The sequence below is a fragment of the Hyla sarda genome, chromosome 2 (genome assembly GCF_029499605.1).
Source record: "Hyla sarda isolate aHylSar1 chromosome 2, aHylSar1.hap1, whole genome shotgun sequence".
NCBI classification, from domain to species: Eukaryota; Metazoa; Chordata; class Amphibia; order Anura; family Hylidae; genus Hyla; species Hyla sarda.
This window is the reverse complement of record NC_079190.1, coordinates 95,854,822-95,872,081: the sequence shown is the minus strand read 5'-3', so window position 1 is coordinate 95,872,081 and position 17,260 is coordinate 95,854,822. Positions and strand designations below refer to the sequence as shown.

Here is a 17,260-nt window from a genome sequence, read left to right as displayed (position 1 = left end):
TACTATGTTAATATATTCCTATACTGCACTGGTTATGAGTAATATGTAATTTTCTATTAAACAAGCAATGGCAAAGTAAAAAAAAAATAAAAAGAATTGCGCCAGCTCCTTCTAGACATCTGCCTGCATATTTTCCTAAATGTTTTGGAAAACAGTTTACCTCTAACTGTGTGACTGTTGTCTAAGCTCTTATAATGCACTGGAGTCTGGTGAGAGCAATTGAGGAGAATGTTTCAAGTAGTTCTCAGTGTGAACCAAAAATAAAAAGCAAAAAGTAGTACAAAATAAATCCTGCAAACCTCTACATAGACATGGCCCCAGTTGCCATGGTAACCCCTTGGTGGCTGTCTCTCTATGTTAAACAGGGTAGATGTCAAGCACTTTAACTGAGCTGCAGGAGTGTTGGAAGACAAACTCTTCAGATGGTATATGTTGGGAAATCCACCCTCCATATACCCTTGACCAGGGCCAGATTAAGGCTGCCTGGAAGACGGTGCACTTCAGTATGATGGGGCCCCCAAACAACACCGCCAAGACAGTCCCTGACAGGACTGACAACTCATAGGGCCCCCCATGCACCCACACCCATATAGATGCCCGGCCCACATACAATAAATACATTTTTTTAATTCAAAAGAAAAAATTACAAAATAACACAATTTTGGAAAGTTTTTAGGGGTGTGGGTTCATTTCTACGCAATATATTTTACGGTTAAAATAACACATTATCTCATTCTGTAGGTCCATATGAGTACAACAATACCCAATTAATGTATATATATTTTACTACTTTTTTTGAGAAAATTTACATACATAAAATGTTCCCATTCTGAACCCTTTAACACTTTTATTTTTTCGTATACAAGGCTATATGAAGGACCTGCATGATGCAGAGGGAGCGGGCCCCCTTTCTTTCATGGCTGTGCAGGGCCCAGAGCAAGAGCTCCAAAAGCTCCAATAATAATCCGGCCCTGTCCTTGACAGACACTTTATGGTCAGAGCTTTATGGTTACATTAACACATTGGCTCTGATTTACTATTGTAAACCCGACCTGTTTTGTCAGGTTGTGCGCCAGATTCTGGTGCATTGCGTCAGAAATTCTGTCTGTGCCAGAATTTGTGCCAAAATTGAAAAATACCTGAACAACTCTCAATTTTACTGAGAAAACCCCGAAAAGGTAGCATGTCCCCGATATTTTTGAAAAATCACAACATATTTACTAAGGTTTCCACAGAAAATGTTGTAAGTTTGAGCTGAGGAAAACCCAACAGATCCGAGCATGTGTAAAGAAGCAAAATGTAGGGAAAAGTGCAAAATGTTGGGAAACCTTAGTAAATACAGTGCAAAAATATCTGTTGGGAAAAAAAACCTACAAAGAAAACTACACTCCACTCTTAGTAAATCAGGGCAATTGTGGCACAATACGCTTGATAGTTTCCAAGTAGTCCTTGGAAAGTAGTCCTTGACCAGAGTAGTAAAACATTATGAGTTTACTGATAAGTTGCCTAAGTGCCTTTCGACTTTTTTACAGTGCTTCTCTGTGGAGCTACACGCTGCCATGGTGTGCCCAAACAAGGCTTTTGTTGCACCAGCCACTTTGTATATATTTGCCCAGTGGCTTCATAAGCTGTTATGACTGCTAGGCCACTAACTTTCACAGAGTTTACGCCTCACTACTCAATTCAAACAAGCACTTCCACCACTCTGCTCCATGATGGTCCGAAGGTCATAGTCAGTCTTAATCCTTTTCATTGACTTTCATCTGAGGAGTAATGCCGTAGTACAGTTGTAACATTACACCATGTTCAGTTGTAATTCAGGTTAATATTATCCTTACACAGACAGAGGTTTACTTAGCACAGGTAAATGTCAACCGGCAAAACACAAGTTTCAGTTTCACTGTATGATAGAAGAGGGCCTTCAGGAATACTTGTCCCACTTCCTGCCAGTCTATTCATTTCATAGAACTAATTTTACAGGCCTCAGACTCAGCCTTCAGACCGCAAGCCTCTAAATATACATTCCTAAGTATCTTTTTTTCAGTTGGCTTATCTTCCAAAAGCCCTTTGGGTTTAATTTGACCCTCTTCACTACACCAGTTCACTTGCCATACAAGGCTGCAACAAACAGGCCACTTAATAGGCCATAAGTCTAAAGCATAATATGTCCCAATTTATCCAACAATGTCTCCTGTATGTAAATCTATGACAGTATAAGAAGTGGACTGTATATGAAGAAGACCAGGGCATGTCGGCCTATTGTGAGGCTCAGTGATCAGTATGAAAAGTGCATTTTAAAATGTAATATAGATAGGTACATGGAAAAATGATTCTCCCATAGAGAACCCAGCTGTTGTATAGCACAAAGTTCACATGATGTGAAGGCTACATTTTTTTTATCATGCTATCGTGTATTTGGAGAAGGTGATATTATCAACCATGAAAAAGGTGTTTGGTCCTTGTACATAATTTGAGTGGAAAAAACTGCCTTGACATATTTATTCAGTACTCCTGTTCTCTTGTTTATACAGTAACTAGCTGAGTACCCGGCGCTGCCTGGTTTTTCTACCTTATCCTTGTGGGGGAGGAAAACAACAAAGGAGGAAGCTCTTTAATTCCTGGCCCCATATCCTTGCCCCAAATCCCCTCCTCATATTCTCTCCTCATATCCTGTCCTCATATTTTGTCCTCATATCTCGACCTCATATCCCGACCCCATATCCCGCCCACATATCATGTCCCTTATCTCATCCCCATATCCCGTCCTCATATCCCGACCCCATATCCCGACCTAATATCCCATCCACATATTCTGTCCACATATTCCGACCTCATATCCTGACCTCATATCCCGACCTCATATCCCGACCCCATATCCCGACCTCATATCCAAGTATTATCGAAATATTTCCAGCCATTTGGAAGTTATGCAGTAACATATATTTCCCATAGACTTGTATAGGACTTTAAATAAAAACCCTGACTCTCGTAAATTGTGGTGGGTAAGGGTTAAATCACCTATCCTATGTTTGTTGTTGACATATAAGTAACATCTGTGCCAAGTTTCATGTTATTATCTTTAGTCGTTTGGAAGTGATGCTGGAACAAACACACATAACACATACACACACACACACACACACATATACATACATACACACATACATACACACACACACACACACACACACATACACACACACACACATACATACACACACGCACACATACACATACACACGTTGAGTTTTATATATATATATATATATATATATATATAGATTGCACTTTATTTATTATTATGTTGCCAAGATATATTCCACATAAGAAGATGATGTAAACTAATAAACTCAGGTGTATCCTGGTTGTCAAGATTTATACATAATATCTCTCAGTTTATATTCCCCAATTCATCCAAGAAGGCAAAACTACACGATTCTGGTGCTGAGGTTCAAATTGATATTAACTAAGCCCAACAAGTGGGATTAATACTATCTAAACTTATATTCCCAAACCAGTGGCTCAGGAACCCCCAGCCTGTAGCAACTCTAAATTCTACTGTACCTCAGTGGCACTATGGCATTACTGCAAACTATGTACAGTGAAGTCTCTCCAAAAGACTGCACCCTTATCAGTCCACATTTTGTTCAGTCCACCATATATTTTGGTGAGTGGCCATTTTCTTTTAAAATACCATCCTTGTAAAAGACCATTTTAACCCCTTAAGGACCAGGGTTTTTTCCGTTTTTGCATTTTCGTTTTTTGCTCCTTGCCTTTAAAAAATCATAACTCTTTCAAATTTGCACCTAAAAATCCATATGATGGCTTATTTTTTGCGCCACCAATTCTACTTTGTAATGACGTCAGTCATTTTGCCCAAAAATCTACGGTGAAGCGGGAAAAAAAATCATTGTGCGACAAAATTGAAAAAAAAAAACGCTGTTTTGTAACTTTTGGGGGCTTCCGTTTCTACGAAGTACATTTTTCGGTAAAAATGACACCTGATATTTATTCTCTATGTCCATACGATTAAAATGATACCCTACTTATATAGGTTTGATTTTTTTGGACATCTGGAAAAAATCATAACTACATGCAGGAAAATGAAGACGTTTAAAATTGTCATCTTCTGACCCCTATAACTTTTTTATTTTTCCGTGTATGGGGCGGTATGAGGGCTAATTTTTTGCGTCGTAATCTGAAGTTTTTAACGGTACCATTTTTACATTGATAGGACTTATTGATATAAAAAGTGACCAAAAATGCACTATTTTGGACTTTGGAATTTTTTTGCGCGCACGCCATTGACCGAGCGGTTTAATTAATGATATATTTTTATAATTCGGACATTTCCGCACGCGGTGATACCATATATGTTTATTTTTATTTACACTGTGTTTTTTTTTTATTGGAAAAGGGGGGTGATTCAAACTTTTAATAGGGGAGAAGTTAAATGATCTTTATTCACTTTTTTTTTCACTTTTTTTTTGCAGTGTTATAGGTCCCATAGGGACCTATAACACTGCACACACTGATCTTCTATGTTGATCACTGGTTTCTCATAAGAAACCAGTGATCAACGATTCTGCCGCATGACTGCTCATGCCTGGATCTCAGGCACTGAGCAGTCATTCGGCGATCGGACAGCGAGGAGGCAGGAAGGGGCCCTCCCGCTGTCCTGTCAGCTGTTCGGGATGCCGCGATTAGCCGCGGCTATCCCGAACAGCCCGACTGAGCTAGCCGGGAACTTTCACTTTCACTTTTAGCCGCGCGGCTCAGCTCTGAGCGCGCGGCCAAAGGGTTAATAGCGCGCGGCGCCGCGATCGGCGCTGCGCGCTATTAGAGGCGGGTCCCGGCTTCACTATGACGCCGGGCCCGCCGTGATATGACGCGGGGTTACTGTGTAACCCCGCGTTATATCAGAAGAGCAGGACCAAGGACGTACCGGTACGTCCTTGGTCCTTAAGGGGTTAAAGGGGTACTCCGATGGAATTTATTATTATTATTTTTTTTAATTAACTGTTGTTTTTTAAATCAACCTACTCTGGGCAGTTCCTGACATGGGCAAAGGTGGCAAAAGAGAGCACAGTGGTCAGACAGAAAGAAATTCAAAAAGAAAAGAACTCCCTCTGGAGCATACAGCAGCTGATAAGTAATGGAAGAATAATTTTTTTTTAAATAGAAGTAATTTATAAATCTGTTTAACTTACTGGCACCAGTTGATTTAAAAACATTTTTTTTACACCGGAGTACCTCTTGAAGTGGTTGTCTCAAAGAGGATTCCCTACATCTGCTGTAAGCATCAAATGGCTCGTAAAAATTGAGATTTTGCCTTTAACACCTAGAGCGGCCCTCATGTCATATTGGGAAGTGAACAATAAGGGGGAAAAGTTTAAGGACGGTTAGGTGATGGCTACACAGTAGTATATAAAACCAAAGTGGTTGTCAGAATTAGGGCTCGTTCACACAAGTGGATTTCTTTTCAAACCCACAGCGAATCTCCTGCTGCGAGTTTGAAAAGGGACGGGGCCTCAGTGCGCTACCCACAGCAGATTTACGCCAGTGGAATCTCCGCTGTTGAAAATCCGCTGCAGACCCAATTGAAGTCAATAGGGTTTGCAGACGATTTTCTACAGCGGATATTCTGCTGGTGAAAATCTGCTGCAGGAAGCGCATGGAGGCCCTGTCCCTTTTCAAACTCCTAGCAGGAGATTCGCTGCGGGTTTGAAAAGAAATCCACTTATGTGAACGAGTCCTCAATGGTTTTTTTGTAACCCCTTAACGACGCAGGACGTATATTTATGTCCTGCGCCGGCTCCCGCGATATGAAGCGGGATCGCGGCGCGATCCCGCATCATATCGCGTCGGTCCCGGCGCTCATCAATGGCCGGGACCCGCGGCTAATACCACACATCGCTGATCGCGGCGATGTGCGGTATTAACCCGTTAGAAGCGGTGGTCAAAGCTGACCGCCGCTTCTAAAGTGAAAGTGACCCGGCTGCTCAGTCGGGCTGTTCGGGACCGCCGCGGTGAAATCGCGGCGTCCCGAACAGCTGACCGGACAACGGTTGGGCCCTTACCTGCCTCCTCGGTGTCCGATCGGCGAATGACTGCTCCGTGCCTGAGATCCAGGCAGGAGCAGTCAAGCGCCGATAACACTGATCACAGGCGTGTTAATACACGCCAGTGATCAGCATAGGAGATCAGTGTGTGCAGTGTTATAGGTGCCTATGGGACCTATAACACTGCAAAAAAATTTTAAAAAAAAGTGTTAATAAAGGTCATTTAACCCCTTCCCTAATAAAAGTTTGAATCACCCCCCTTTTCCCATAATAAAAATAAAAAATTTACATATGTGGTATAAAAAGTGATCAAAAAGTCCGATCAAAACAAAAATCATACCGATAAAAACTTCAGATCAAGACCCAAAAAATGAGTCCTCATACCGCCCTGTACATGGAAAAATAAAAAAGTTATAGGGGTCAGAAGATGACATTTTTAAACGTATAAATTTTCCTGCATGTAGTTATGATTTTTTCCAGAAGTGCGACAAAATCAAACCTATATAAGTAGGGTACCATTTTAACCGTATGGACCTACAGAATAATGATAAGGTGTAATTTTTACCGAAATATGCACTGCGTAGAAACGGAAGCCCCCAAAAGTTACAAAATGGCGTTTTTTTTCGATTTTGTCGCACAATGATTTTTTTCTCCATTTCGCCGTGCATTTTTGGGTATAATGTCACTGCAAAGTAGAATTGGCGACGCAAAAAATAAGCCATAATATGGATTTTTAGGTGGAAAATTTAAAGGGTTATGATTTTTAAAAGGTAAGGAGGAAAAAACGAAAGTGCAAAAACGGAAAAACCCTGAGTCCTTAAGGGGTTAATGATAATTTCTACCTGGCTGTTCACATCTAATAAGTATTTTATATACACTTTCATAAATGTGCCCGCTCTCCACTGTGAGGGCACGACACATGACCTGTGGTGCCACCGGTTCTTCTTCGAGTGAGGTACCTGTCTTTTGGGCCAAAAGATTATGATACCTATCCTGGTATACGCTGCGTCACTGGAAGGAAGAGTTGGTGACATCACAAGTAAAACATATTTAAGGGAATTCATTAATTGTTTTCTAGTATTTGTTCTATCTTAGAGGGAAAAAGTCACGTTTGATTACACCTTCGTGCGCCAAATTCATTAAAAAGTCGCACGCCACTTGATGAATTTGGTGCACGGGAACATTACCTACGAGTCCTCCTATTTTTCCTGCCTGTTCTGTCTGGTGTATATGAGGCAGGGTGAGTAACAGATCTCTCATGGTCTGCCATATATATTTAAATTGTTCTGCCTTTTGAAACCCCTTAAGGACCAGGGATGCCCTTCACCTCCTCCCCAACTGCCATGCACGGTGCCAAATGCCGGACATCGGCTATTGGCCGCTGTCCGGGATTAAACCTTTAGACACCGCAATCACACTTAATCGTGGTGTCTAAAAGTAAGCTATTTACCAGCTCCTGAACTGCCATGTTCTGTTTTTAATGCCGGGCATTGGCTATCGGCAGATGTCCTGCATTAACCCTTTAGACCTTGTGATCACACTTGATCAAGGAGTCTAAAATTTTGGATATCACCATGCCGGTAGCTCAGGGAAGCTGATCGAGACAACTGCAGTGAAATCACGTTGTCCCGATCAGCTTAAGTGAAGCCATATACCTGCCTCTCCTCCATTTGGTCTTCGCTCCTAGGCTGTAGGAAGCCATTTTAGGCTGTAGCAAAGGACAGCTGTTAACACTGATCCATGCAATCTATGTACAGTGACCCCCCGCCCTACGATGGCCCCGACATACGATCATTTCAGCATACGATGGCCTCTCAGAGGCCATCGCATGTTGAAGGTAGCATCAGCATACAATGCTTTTGTATGTTGGGGCCATCACATAAACGGCTATCTGGCAGCGCAGACTGCTGCAGCTGCTACTGGATAGCCGTTTACAGTGCCCCGTGTGGTCCGCTGACGATCACTTACCTGTCCTCGGGGCTCTGGTGCGTCTTCTTCAGGATCCCCTGCATCGTCGGCGCTCTCCTTCGTCGTCATTATGTCGCTGCGCACACCGTCCCGTCATCCAATAGGAGCGGCGTGTGTAGCGACGTGATGGCGGCGACGGAGAGCGAGGATGCCGGGGAAGCAGAGGCCTTGCCAGAGCGTCGGGGACACCCCGGGGACGCGGCGGCAGCCATGGAAGGCGACATCCAGGGCAGCGGTGACGAGCAGTGACGATCCAGAGCGGCGGGGACATGTGAGTATAACCTCCAATACCAGTGATCTTCAACCTGCAGACCTCCAGATGTTGCAAAACTACGACTCCCTTCATGCCCGGACAGCCATTGGCTGTTTGGGCATGCTGGGTGTTGTAGTTTTGCAACATCTGGAGGTCCGCAGGTTGTAGACCACTGTCCTATACTTTACATTGCACGGATCCCTCAACATACGATGGTTTCAACAAACGATGGTCCATTTGGAACGGATTACCATCGTATGTTGCGGGACGACTGTACCATATATTATATTAACATGAGGGATGTCATTTGAGGACCAAAACCGAGTGAATTCATCGGGGGGAATGTGTTCCCCCTTCCCAGCCCCCGGTTCCTATACTTATGCCACCCATTTAGACTGCTTTCCAGGGCTGAAGTTAAATAGTGTAAGTTTGCGTCTAAAAGTCGTCCGCTGTGACTTTTTGGAGACTTTCAAAGAAAAGTTGCAGATAGTGAATCAGTGCCCACTACATAAAACTAGTCTAAAGCACTGCAAATGGTAGTTAACTTTCAAAAATGATCAATAGCAAAAGTCGCACAAAAGTTGCAGGGGAAGTGATTGAGACTTTTGGTGTGACAATTTTAGACTGAAAAAAGATTCTAAATAGCTTGATGAATTCACCTCATTGTCAGTTTCAGTATTATCCTATGTATCTCAAGCACATCTTTAGTATTACATTCCTCATTTTATAAGAAACATGTTATTGACTGGTGCTTTCTTGTACAAAGGTGAAATCCACGGTGGGAAAATATCTGGATTCCACAGTTGGGTCCAGTTCTACCTGCTTGAAAAGAAAGGAGAGCTCAACTATCTGAGTTACAGTGCAGATGGCCCAGTAAGTACTTAACGTCTGTTGATACTCCTGATCCACTACTTTACATAGTTTTCTGTTATAGTATAGCAAATGCCTTTTAAAAACAATTCTCTTTGCGAGCCCTGTAATATCAAAAACACTTTATACCAAAATAACGTTAGTTTTTCCCTGAAACAGCACTTTTCTCGACCAGACATTATAAATTACATTTCAATCTTGTTAAAGTGAATAATAGCTTGGTTTTGCAATTCCATTGAAATACTTTGTACTTTGATTTGGTATTGCACCATTTCAGAAAAAGGAATAGAACCAAACCCCACAAAGACCTACGTTAACATAGTAAGAGTCCATCAAGTTCAACCTAAAACCCTACTGTGTTGATTCAGAGGAAGGCAAAAGAGCAGATGCCTATTGCCCCATATCAGAGGAACAATTCCTTCCTAACTTCAATATGGCGATCAGAGTAAGACCCTCGATCAACGTTTTATCCACATAAATCCAGTATCCATAACCTGTAATATTATATTTTTCCAGAAAAACATTCAGGCCTGAACTTGTTTATTAAGTCTGACATCACTATATCATGTGGCAGAAAGTTTCATAGTCTCTGTGCTCTTACAGTAAAGAATCTCTGTCTTTGATGATGGTGAAACCTTCTTTCATCTACATGTACAATGTGAACATGTCTCACTGGTTATTCTGCTTTTTTTTTTCTTTTTTTTTTTTTTAGTGGACAGGTTATCCAGATGTATACGGATTTCAGTTCAAATGGGGTACATACCTTAAATCCTTGGGATCGATGTTCTTAGGAACCAGCCCAGAGTTTGATATGGGAGTGTACACTCTGTGTTACATTACACGTCCTGATAGTCTGTGAGTACATTGTGTCTCATCATTTTTATATGGATATTATGATACGCATTTGCATTTCTACACTCACTAAATTGTCTTATTTAATGTTTTAGGTGCACTCTTAATATGGGTGGAAAGACTCTTAAAATACAAACATACACATGGGCCAACTCATCATATGGAAATGGCAAAAGATATGTGGCATCTTCTTACCCTGTTGTGTAAAGACAAATCTTTTATTCTAATGTGCTAATAAAGTCTCCCTACTGCAATTTTGTTTAAATAGTTTTCACTTAGTTGGTTCACCTTTAACAGAGTCCTTTTTTTTGGTTGTGGAGTATATGGGTTACAGTGAACATTGCCTTAATGGCTAAAGAATCCTATAAATAAGAGGAATCATAATTCAGTGGAAGTTTTCAGTAATTGTCACAAGCTGTTTCCTGTGAATTTAGCTAATTGGGTATAAATGTGTATGTAGTTTGTTTTTTTAAACCCCTTTAGGACTAAGGGGCGTACAGGTACACCCTTGCGTCCTGGTACTTAAACAGATTTGTAAATTACTTTTTTTTTTTTTTGGAAAGTAGAAACTTTGACAAATGTGCATACCAAACAGTTACATGTAGAAAAATGGTCATGAGGCAGAAAGAGTGAAAAAGGCATTGGGACCAGAATGGTCTCAAACTCAGGGCACTAGCAATATCGGTGTCAATGTAGATAAACCATGTGTTAATGCCAGGGATGGAGCCTCATTAGGAAGAAGGGGGGGGGGAGGTAAGGGGGGGTGCACTGGAAAATAAGGAAGGGGAGAAAAAGAAGAAAAACAGGACTTGTTCGGATCTCCAGTCGAAGAGACCATGGCAGTATTGGGGAGAAAAGGGGATAGAGGGTATAGAGGGCAGGGGAGAGACTGCGCGTGAAGAGGCTGTAGAAGGAGATGGATGGTCTATGGGGCCAAGGGTGGAGCTGGGGGGGGGGGGGGGGAGATCCCTAAACTCAGGTGAGGAGATTAATTCTATCCATGAACGCCAAAGTGTAAAATGTTTGGTTGAATTTCCATAGGAATCCGCTATGAATTCCTCCATCCTGTAGAGATGGGACACTTCCTGGACCCAAGATGAAAAGGTGGAACCACAGCGAGTGGAACCACAGCGCTAGCACACAACCGGGAGGGATGGGTATATATACGAGAGAGGAGGGTTGGTACTCTGTACCATCTGATGAGTATCTTGTAGTTTTCCTCCTGTGCCTTACAAGAAATGAAGGTTTTGTGACACAGAGCCACAGCTATGTCCCATTCCTGGTCAGTGAACGCACCACCCAGTTCACGCTCCCAGTCTAGCCGAGAGGGTGTGTTATGGTAATGGTCTAACAGAAGGCCATACAGCACACTCACCAGGCGGTGGACTGGCGCTGCAGAGGCACATAGCAGCTCAAAGGTTGTAAGCTGGCGGTGTAAGTTGAGGGTGGATAGAAATGGCGTAGTTGCATGTATTGGAAACAGAAGGAAGGAGAGAGGGATTTATCCTGTAAAATGTCAGATGGAGATTTTAATGAGGACATGGAGAGAAGAGAGGAGAATGACAAACCATTACTCCTGTCGTGACCCAGGAGCTGGAGCAAAAGCTTTAATGCCAAATACCGGAGTCAGGGGTCCATTTGGAAGGAGAAAGGCAGTGTTTCTCATGTATGAGTTATACGCAATGGCATTGGCGTGTAAGATCAGTGGCAGGGTCGACAGGGCAGATCTTGGGGAGGTCTTGAGTCGGGAGGCAGAGCAGGGATTTCGGGTCAATGCCTGCGGATGAGCATTCCAGGTGTACCCGTTGTTTTGTCCTATGGTGGTGGAAACTATCTAGCACTCGAGTAAACACAGTGGACAGGTCGTAGGAGAGGCAGTCCGGCAGTGCAAGGCCACCCTCTGACTTCCTTCGGATTAAGATGTGCCATGCCAACCGAGGGTGTGTGTGACCAGACAAAGCCAGAGAGGAGCCTAGCGAGGTCCTGGAAAAATGGGCGAGGGAGGTGTGTCGGGATTGCGGAAAATAAGTATAGAAGATGGGGAGAACTTTCATTTTAAGGATATTAATGTGTCCTAGCCATGAAAAATCACTTCGCTCCCATCTGGCAAAATCCGATTTGATAAGTTAGGGCAAGGGGGGATAGTTAAGAAGGTATGCGTCAGGTAAGTGGGCAGGAACTTGGACTCCTAGGTACTGCAGGGACTTGGTGTGACGGACTGACTCCGCCAAAAGTGACTTCTCCTTCCGGATGACAAGCCCCCAGCATATCACAGGCAATATCCCCAGGCAGAAATAGAGATAATTGCATCCTTGTACCCAGAGAACCAGGCAACACCAGTCTTCAGGTATAAAATCACAACTCTTTATTGTGGAACAAGTGTCTTCTTTTATAGGAAGGACATCACAGGGGGAAGGGTCAATGAAGACTGTTACGCCTAGCGCTCCGGGTCCCCGCTCCTCCCCGGAGCGCTCACGGCGTCTTTCTCCCTGCAGCTCCCCGGTCAGTCCCGCTGACCGGGAGCGCTGCTCTGTCATGGCCGTTGGGGATGCGATTCGCACAGCGGGACGCGCCCGCTCGCGAATCGCATCCCAGGTCACTTACCCGTTCCCGTCCCCTGCTGTCATGTGCTGGCGCGCGCGGCTCCGCTCTCTAGGGCGCGCGCGCGCCAGCTCCCTGAGACTTAAAGGGCCAGTGCACCAATGATTGGTGCCTGGCCCAATTAGCTTAATTGGCTCCCACCTGGTCCCTGACTATATCTAACCTCCTCCCTTGCACTTCCTTGCCGGATCTTGTTGCCCTTGTGCCTAGAGAAAGCGTTTTGTGTGTTTAAACCCTGTGTACCAGAACTTCTGCTATCTCCCCTGACTACGAACCTTGCCGCATGCCCCCGACCTTCTGCTACGTCCGACCTTGCTTCTGCCTACTCCCTTGTACCGCGCCTATCTTCAGCAGCCAGAGAGGTGAGCCGTTGCTAGTGGATACGACCTGGTCACTACCGCCGCAGCAAGACCATCCCGCTTTGCGGCGGGCTCTGGTGAAAACCAGTAGTGTCTTAGAACCGGTCCACTAGCACGGTCCTCGCTATCCCTCTCTGGCACAGAGGATCCACCTCCTGCCAGCCGGCATCGTGTCAGTAGATCCGGCCATGGATCCCGCTGAAGTTCCTCTGCCAGTTGTCGCTGACCTCCCTACGCTGGTCGCCCAGCAAGCTCGTCAGATCGCCCAGCAGTCGCAACAGATAGCGCAACAAGATCACCAGCTGTCGTACTTGACCACCATGACACAGCAACTCCAGTCACAACTACAGCAAGTACAGTCGCAGCTACAGCAGCAACAACCATCTCCTCCGCCAACTCCAGCACCCCTTCCGCGGCGAGTGGCCGCTCCTAGCCTCCGCCTGTCCTTGCCGGACAAATTTAATGGGGACTCTAAGTTTTGCCGTGGCTTTCTTTCGCAATGTTCCTTGCACTTAGAGATGATGTCGGATCAGTTTCCTACTGAAAGGTCTAAGGTGGCTTTCGTAGTCAGCCTTCTGTCTGGAAAAGCCCTGTCATGGGCCACACCGCTCTGGGACCGCGATGACCCCGTCACTGCCTCTGTACACTCCTTCTCGGAAATTCGAAGTGTCTTTGAGGAACCTGCCCGAGCCTCTTCTGCTGAGACTGCCCTGCTGAACCTGGTCCAGGGTAATTCCTCCGTTGGCGAGTACGCCATACAATTCCGTACTCTTGCTTCTGAACTATCCTGGAATAATGAGGCTCTCTGCGCGACCTTTAAAAAAGGCCTATCCAGCAACATTAAAGATGTTCTGGCCGCACGAGAGACTCCTGCTAACCTGCATGAACTCATTCATCTAGCCACTCGCATTGACATGCGTTTTTCTGAGAGGCATCAAGAGCTCCGCCAGGAAAAAGACTTAGATCTCTGGACACCTCTCCCACAGTCTCCACTGCAATCTGCGCCTAGGCCTCCCGCCGAGGAGGCCATGCAAGTGGATCGGTCTCGCCTGACCCTGGAAGAGAGGAATCGCCGTAAGGAAGAGAATCTTTGTCTGTACTGTGCCAGTACTGAACATTTTTTGGTGGATTGCCCAATCCGTCCTCCACGTCTGGGAAACGCACGCTCGCACTCAGCTCTCGTGGGTGTGGCGTCTCTTGATGCCAAGTCGGCTTCTCCACGTCTCACGGTACCTGTTCGGATTTCCACTTCAGCCAGCTCTCCCCTCTCAGCCGTGGCCTGCCTGGACTCTGGAGCTTCTGGGAATTTTATTCGGGAGTCCTTTGTGAATAAATTCCGCATTCCGGTGACCCGTCTTGTCAAGCCACTCCACATTTCCGCGGTCAACGGAGCCAGGTTGGATTGCACCGTGCGTTACCGCACGGAGCCCCTCCTAATGTGCATCGGACCTCATCACGAGGAGATTATATTTTTTGTCCTTCCTAATTGCTCTTCTGAAGTTCTCCTTGGACTACCCTGGCTTCAACACCATTCCCCAACCCTGGATTGGTCCACTGGGGAGATCAAGAGTTGGGGTCCCTCTTGTTCCAAGGACTGCCTTCAACCGGTTCCCAGTACTCCCTGCCGTGACCCTGTGGTTCCTCCTGTATCCGGTCCCCCTAAGGTCATTAAGGACTCTGCCTGCCACAGGAAATGCCCCTCCCCCCCTCCCAGTTCCATCAGGCAAGCTTCTGTGTCCCCTCATGGCCCTCGTCCTGGTGTCACACTGCCCCGTGCCAGGTCTCGCCCTCTGCCCTCTCTCCCCATTCCTACTCCTGCGGTTCTGCCTGCCGTTGAGGAATCCCTCCATCCTTTCCCGGTGTCCTCATCCCAGGGGAGGCAGTTACCCGATAAAGAGAAGGGGAGACCTAAGGGGGGGGGTACTGTTACGCCTAGCGCTCCGGGTCCCCGCTCCTCCCCGGAGCGCTCACGGCGTCTTTCTCCCTGCAGCTCCCCGGTCAGTCCCGCTGACCGGGAGCGCTGCTCTGTCATGGCCGTTGGGGATGCGATTCGCACAGCGGGACGCGCCCGCTCGCGAATCGCATCCCAGGTCACTTACCCGTTCCCGTCCCCTGCTGTCATGTGCTGGCGCGCGCGGCTCCGCTCTCTAGGGCGCGCGCGCGCCAGCTCCCTGAGACTTAAAGGGCCAGTGCACCAATGATTGGTGCCTGGCCCAATTAGCTTAATTGGCTCCCACCTGGTCCCTGACTATATCTAACCTCCTCCCTTGCACTTCCTTGCCGGATCTTGTTGCCCTTGTGCCTAGAGAAAGCGTTTTGTGTGTTTAAACCCTGTGTACCAGAACTTCTGCTATCTCCCCTGACTACGAACCTTGCCGCCTGCCCCCGACCTTCTGCTACGTCCGACCTTGCTTCTGCCTACTCCCTTGTACCGCGCCTATCTTCAGCAGCCAGAGAGGTGAGCCGTTGCTAGTGGATACGACCTGGTCACTACCGCCGCAGCAAGACCATCCCGCTTTGCGGCGGGCTCTGGTGAAAACCAGTAGTGTCTTAGAACCGGTCCACTAGCACGGTCCTCGCTATCCCTCTCTGGCACAGAGGATCCACCTCCTGCCAGCCGGCATCGTGACAAAGACAATACAGGTGACAGTGAGTCTGGGAGATAATCCAATAAAGTTGATTAGCTCTCCCTATACAGTGCCTTGAGTGCAAAAGGTGGAGGTGTGCAGAAGTTGGACTGTGTGCAAAATGTGAACCATGTGCAAAAGGTGTACTGTGTAAAGGAGGTGGACAGTGTGCAAAAGGTAGACCATGTGGAAAAAGGTGTATTGAGCACAGAAAGTGGACCGTGTGCAGAAAGTGTATGAAACCAGTAAATAAAAGTATTTTAACTCTGAGCTTTATGTCACTGGACAACATCAACTGAGGGCTACAAATAGTGATGTCCTAAAGTCCATCCAAGTAGGTAGGGTGACCAGGCAAGTCACGGCTGCTGATAGTGGTCGCGTGGATGTCCGCCATTAACCCCTCAGATGCTGTGATCAATACAAATCACGGCATCTGCAGCATCGTGGTACTTTGAATGGATGATCGGAACGCCCACAGCGCTGCCGCGGCGATCCGATCATCCCGCATGGAAGCCGGAGATCCCCTCACCTGCCTCTGCTGCCTTCCTTGGGTCTTCTGCTTTGGTCTGCGATCGAGCACTGATCAGTGCTATGTCCTATGCATAGCACTGAACAGTATTAGCAATCAAATGATTGCTATAAATAGTCCCCTATGGGTACTATTAACCCCTTAAGGACCCGGGCTTTTTCCGTTTTTTCATTTTCAATTTTTCCTCCTTAACTTTAAAAAATCATAACTCTTAAAAATTTTCACCTAAAATTATATATAATGGCTTAATTTTTGCATCACTAATTCTACTTTGTAATGACATTAGTCATTTTACCCAAAAATCTACGGTGAAACGGGAAAAAAAATCAATGTGCGACAAAATTGATGAAAAAACACTATTTTGTAAGTTTTGGGGGCTTCTATTTTTACGCAGTACATTTTATGTCAAAAATGATACCTTATCTTTATTCTGTAGGTCCATATGGTTAAAATGATACCCTACTTGTATAGGTTTGAATTTGTATCACTTCCGAAAAAAATCATGAATACATGCAGGAAAATTTATACGTTTAAAATTGTCATCTTTTGACCCCTATAACTTTTTATTTTTCTGTGTTCAGGGCGCTTTGAGGACTCATTTTTTGCGCCGTCATCTTAAGTTTTTAGCGGTACCATTTTTGCTCTGATCAGACTTTTTGATCACTTTTTATTCACTTTTTTGTGGTATAAAAAGTGATCAAAAATGCGCTATTTTGGACTTTTGAATTTTTTTGCGCGTACGCCATTGAACGAGCGGTTTAAAAAGCAGTATATTTTTATAAATCGGACATTTCCGCACGCGGCGATACCACATATGTTTATTTTTATTATTATTTACATAATGTTTTTTTTATTTTTGGAAATGCCGGGTGATTCAAACTTTTATTAGGGGAAGGGATAATTGAAAGGGTTAATGATTTTTTTACACTTTTCTTATGCAACATTATATCTCCCATAAGGGGCTATAACATTGCATTAACTGATCTTTTACACTGATTGATCCATCTCCATAGGAATGGATCAATCAGTGTTTTCGGCGATTGAATGCTCAAGCCTGGATCTCAGGCTTGAAGCATTCATTCGGCAATCGGACAGCACAGGAGAAGGTAAGAAGACCTCCTCCTGTGCTACAGCTGTTC

The 17,260-nt window shown here is 45.2% G+C and overlaps 2 protein-coding genes across 3 annotated transcripts in view; both read left to right on the top strand.

The window, feature by feature from the left end:
* LOC130358800 (uridylate-specific endoribonuclease D-like) overlaps nucleotides 1-17,260 on the top strand; it is a gene marked incomplete at its 5' end in the record, with an annotated part of 166,308 nt that overhangs the window by 57,162 nt on the left and 91,886 nt on the right. The gene's annotated exons all lie outside the window — the stretch shown is intronic.
* On the top strand, nucleotides 1,690-10,239 carry LOC130358799 (uridylate-specific endoribonuclease C-like). 2 transcript variants are annotated; one of them, XM_056562608.1, is made up of 4 exons: nucleotides 1,690-1,821; nucleotides 9,050-9,156; nucleotides 9,866-10,008; nucleotides 10,101-10,239. In XM_056562608.1, the coding sequence occupies exons 1-4, from the start codon at nucleotides 1,803-1,805 to the stop codon at nucleotides 10,210-10,212; spliced, it is 381 nt and encodes a 126-aa protein (XP_056418583.1). In that variant the 5' UTR covers nucleotides 1,690-1,802; the 3' UTR covers nucleotides 10,213-10,239. The 2 variants fall into 2 exon arrangements, with proteins under 2 accessions (XP_056418583.1, XP_056418582.1); XM_056562607.1 differs by lacking the exon at nucleotides 1,690-1,821 and adding an exon at nucleotides 6,942-7,101.

What these genes read in the sequence shown, in the direction of transcription:
- LOC130358799 (XM_056562607.1), top strand. Translation starts at nt 7,044, where the DNA reads ATGATACCTATCCTGGTATACGCTGCGTCACTGGAAGGAAGAGTTGGT. An exon ending in AAGAGTTGGTGACATCACAA is followed by an intron (nt 7,102 to 9,049) that starts GTAAAACATATT and finishes TCTTGTACAAAG; the next exon opens with GTGAAATCCACGGTGGGAAA. An exon ending in GTTACAGTGCAGATGGCCCA is followed by an intron (nt 9,157 to 9,865) that starts GTAAGTACTTAA and finishes TTTTTTTTTTAG; the next exon opens with TGGACAGGTTATCCAGATGT.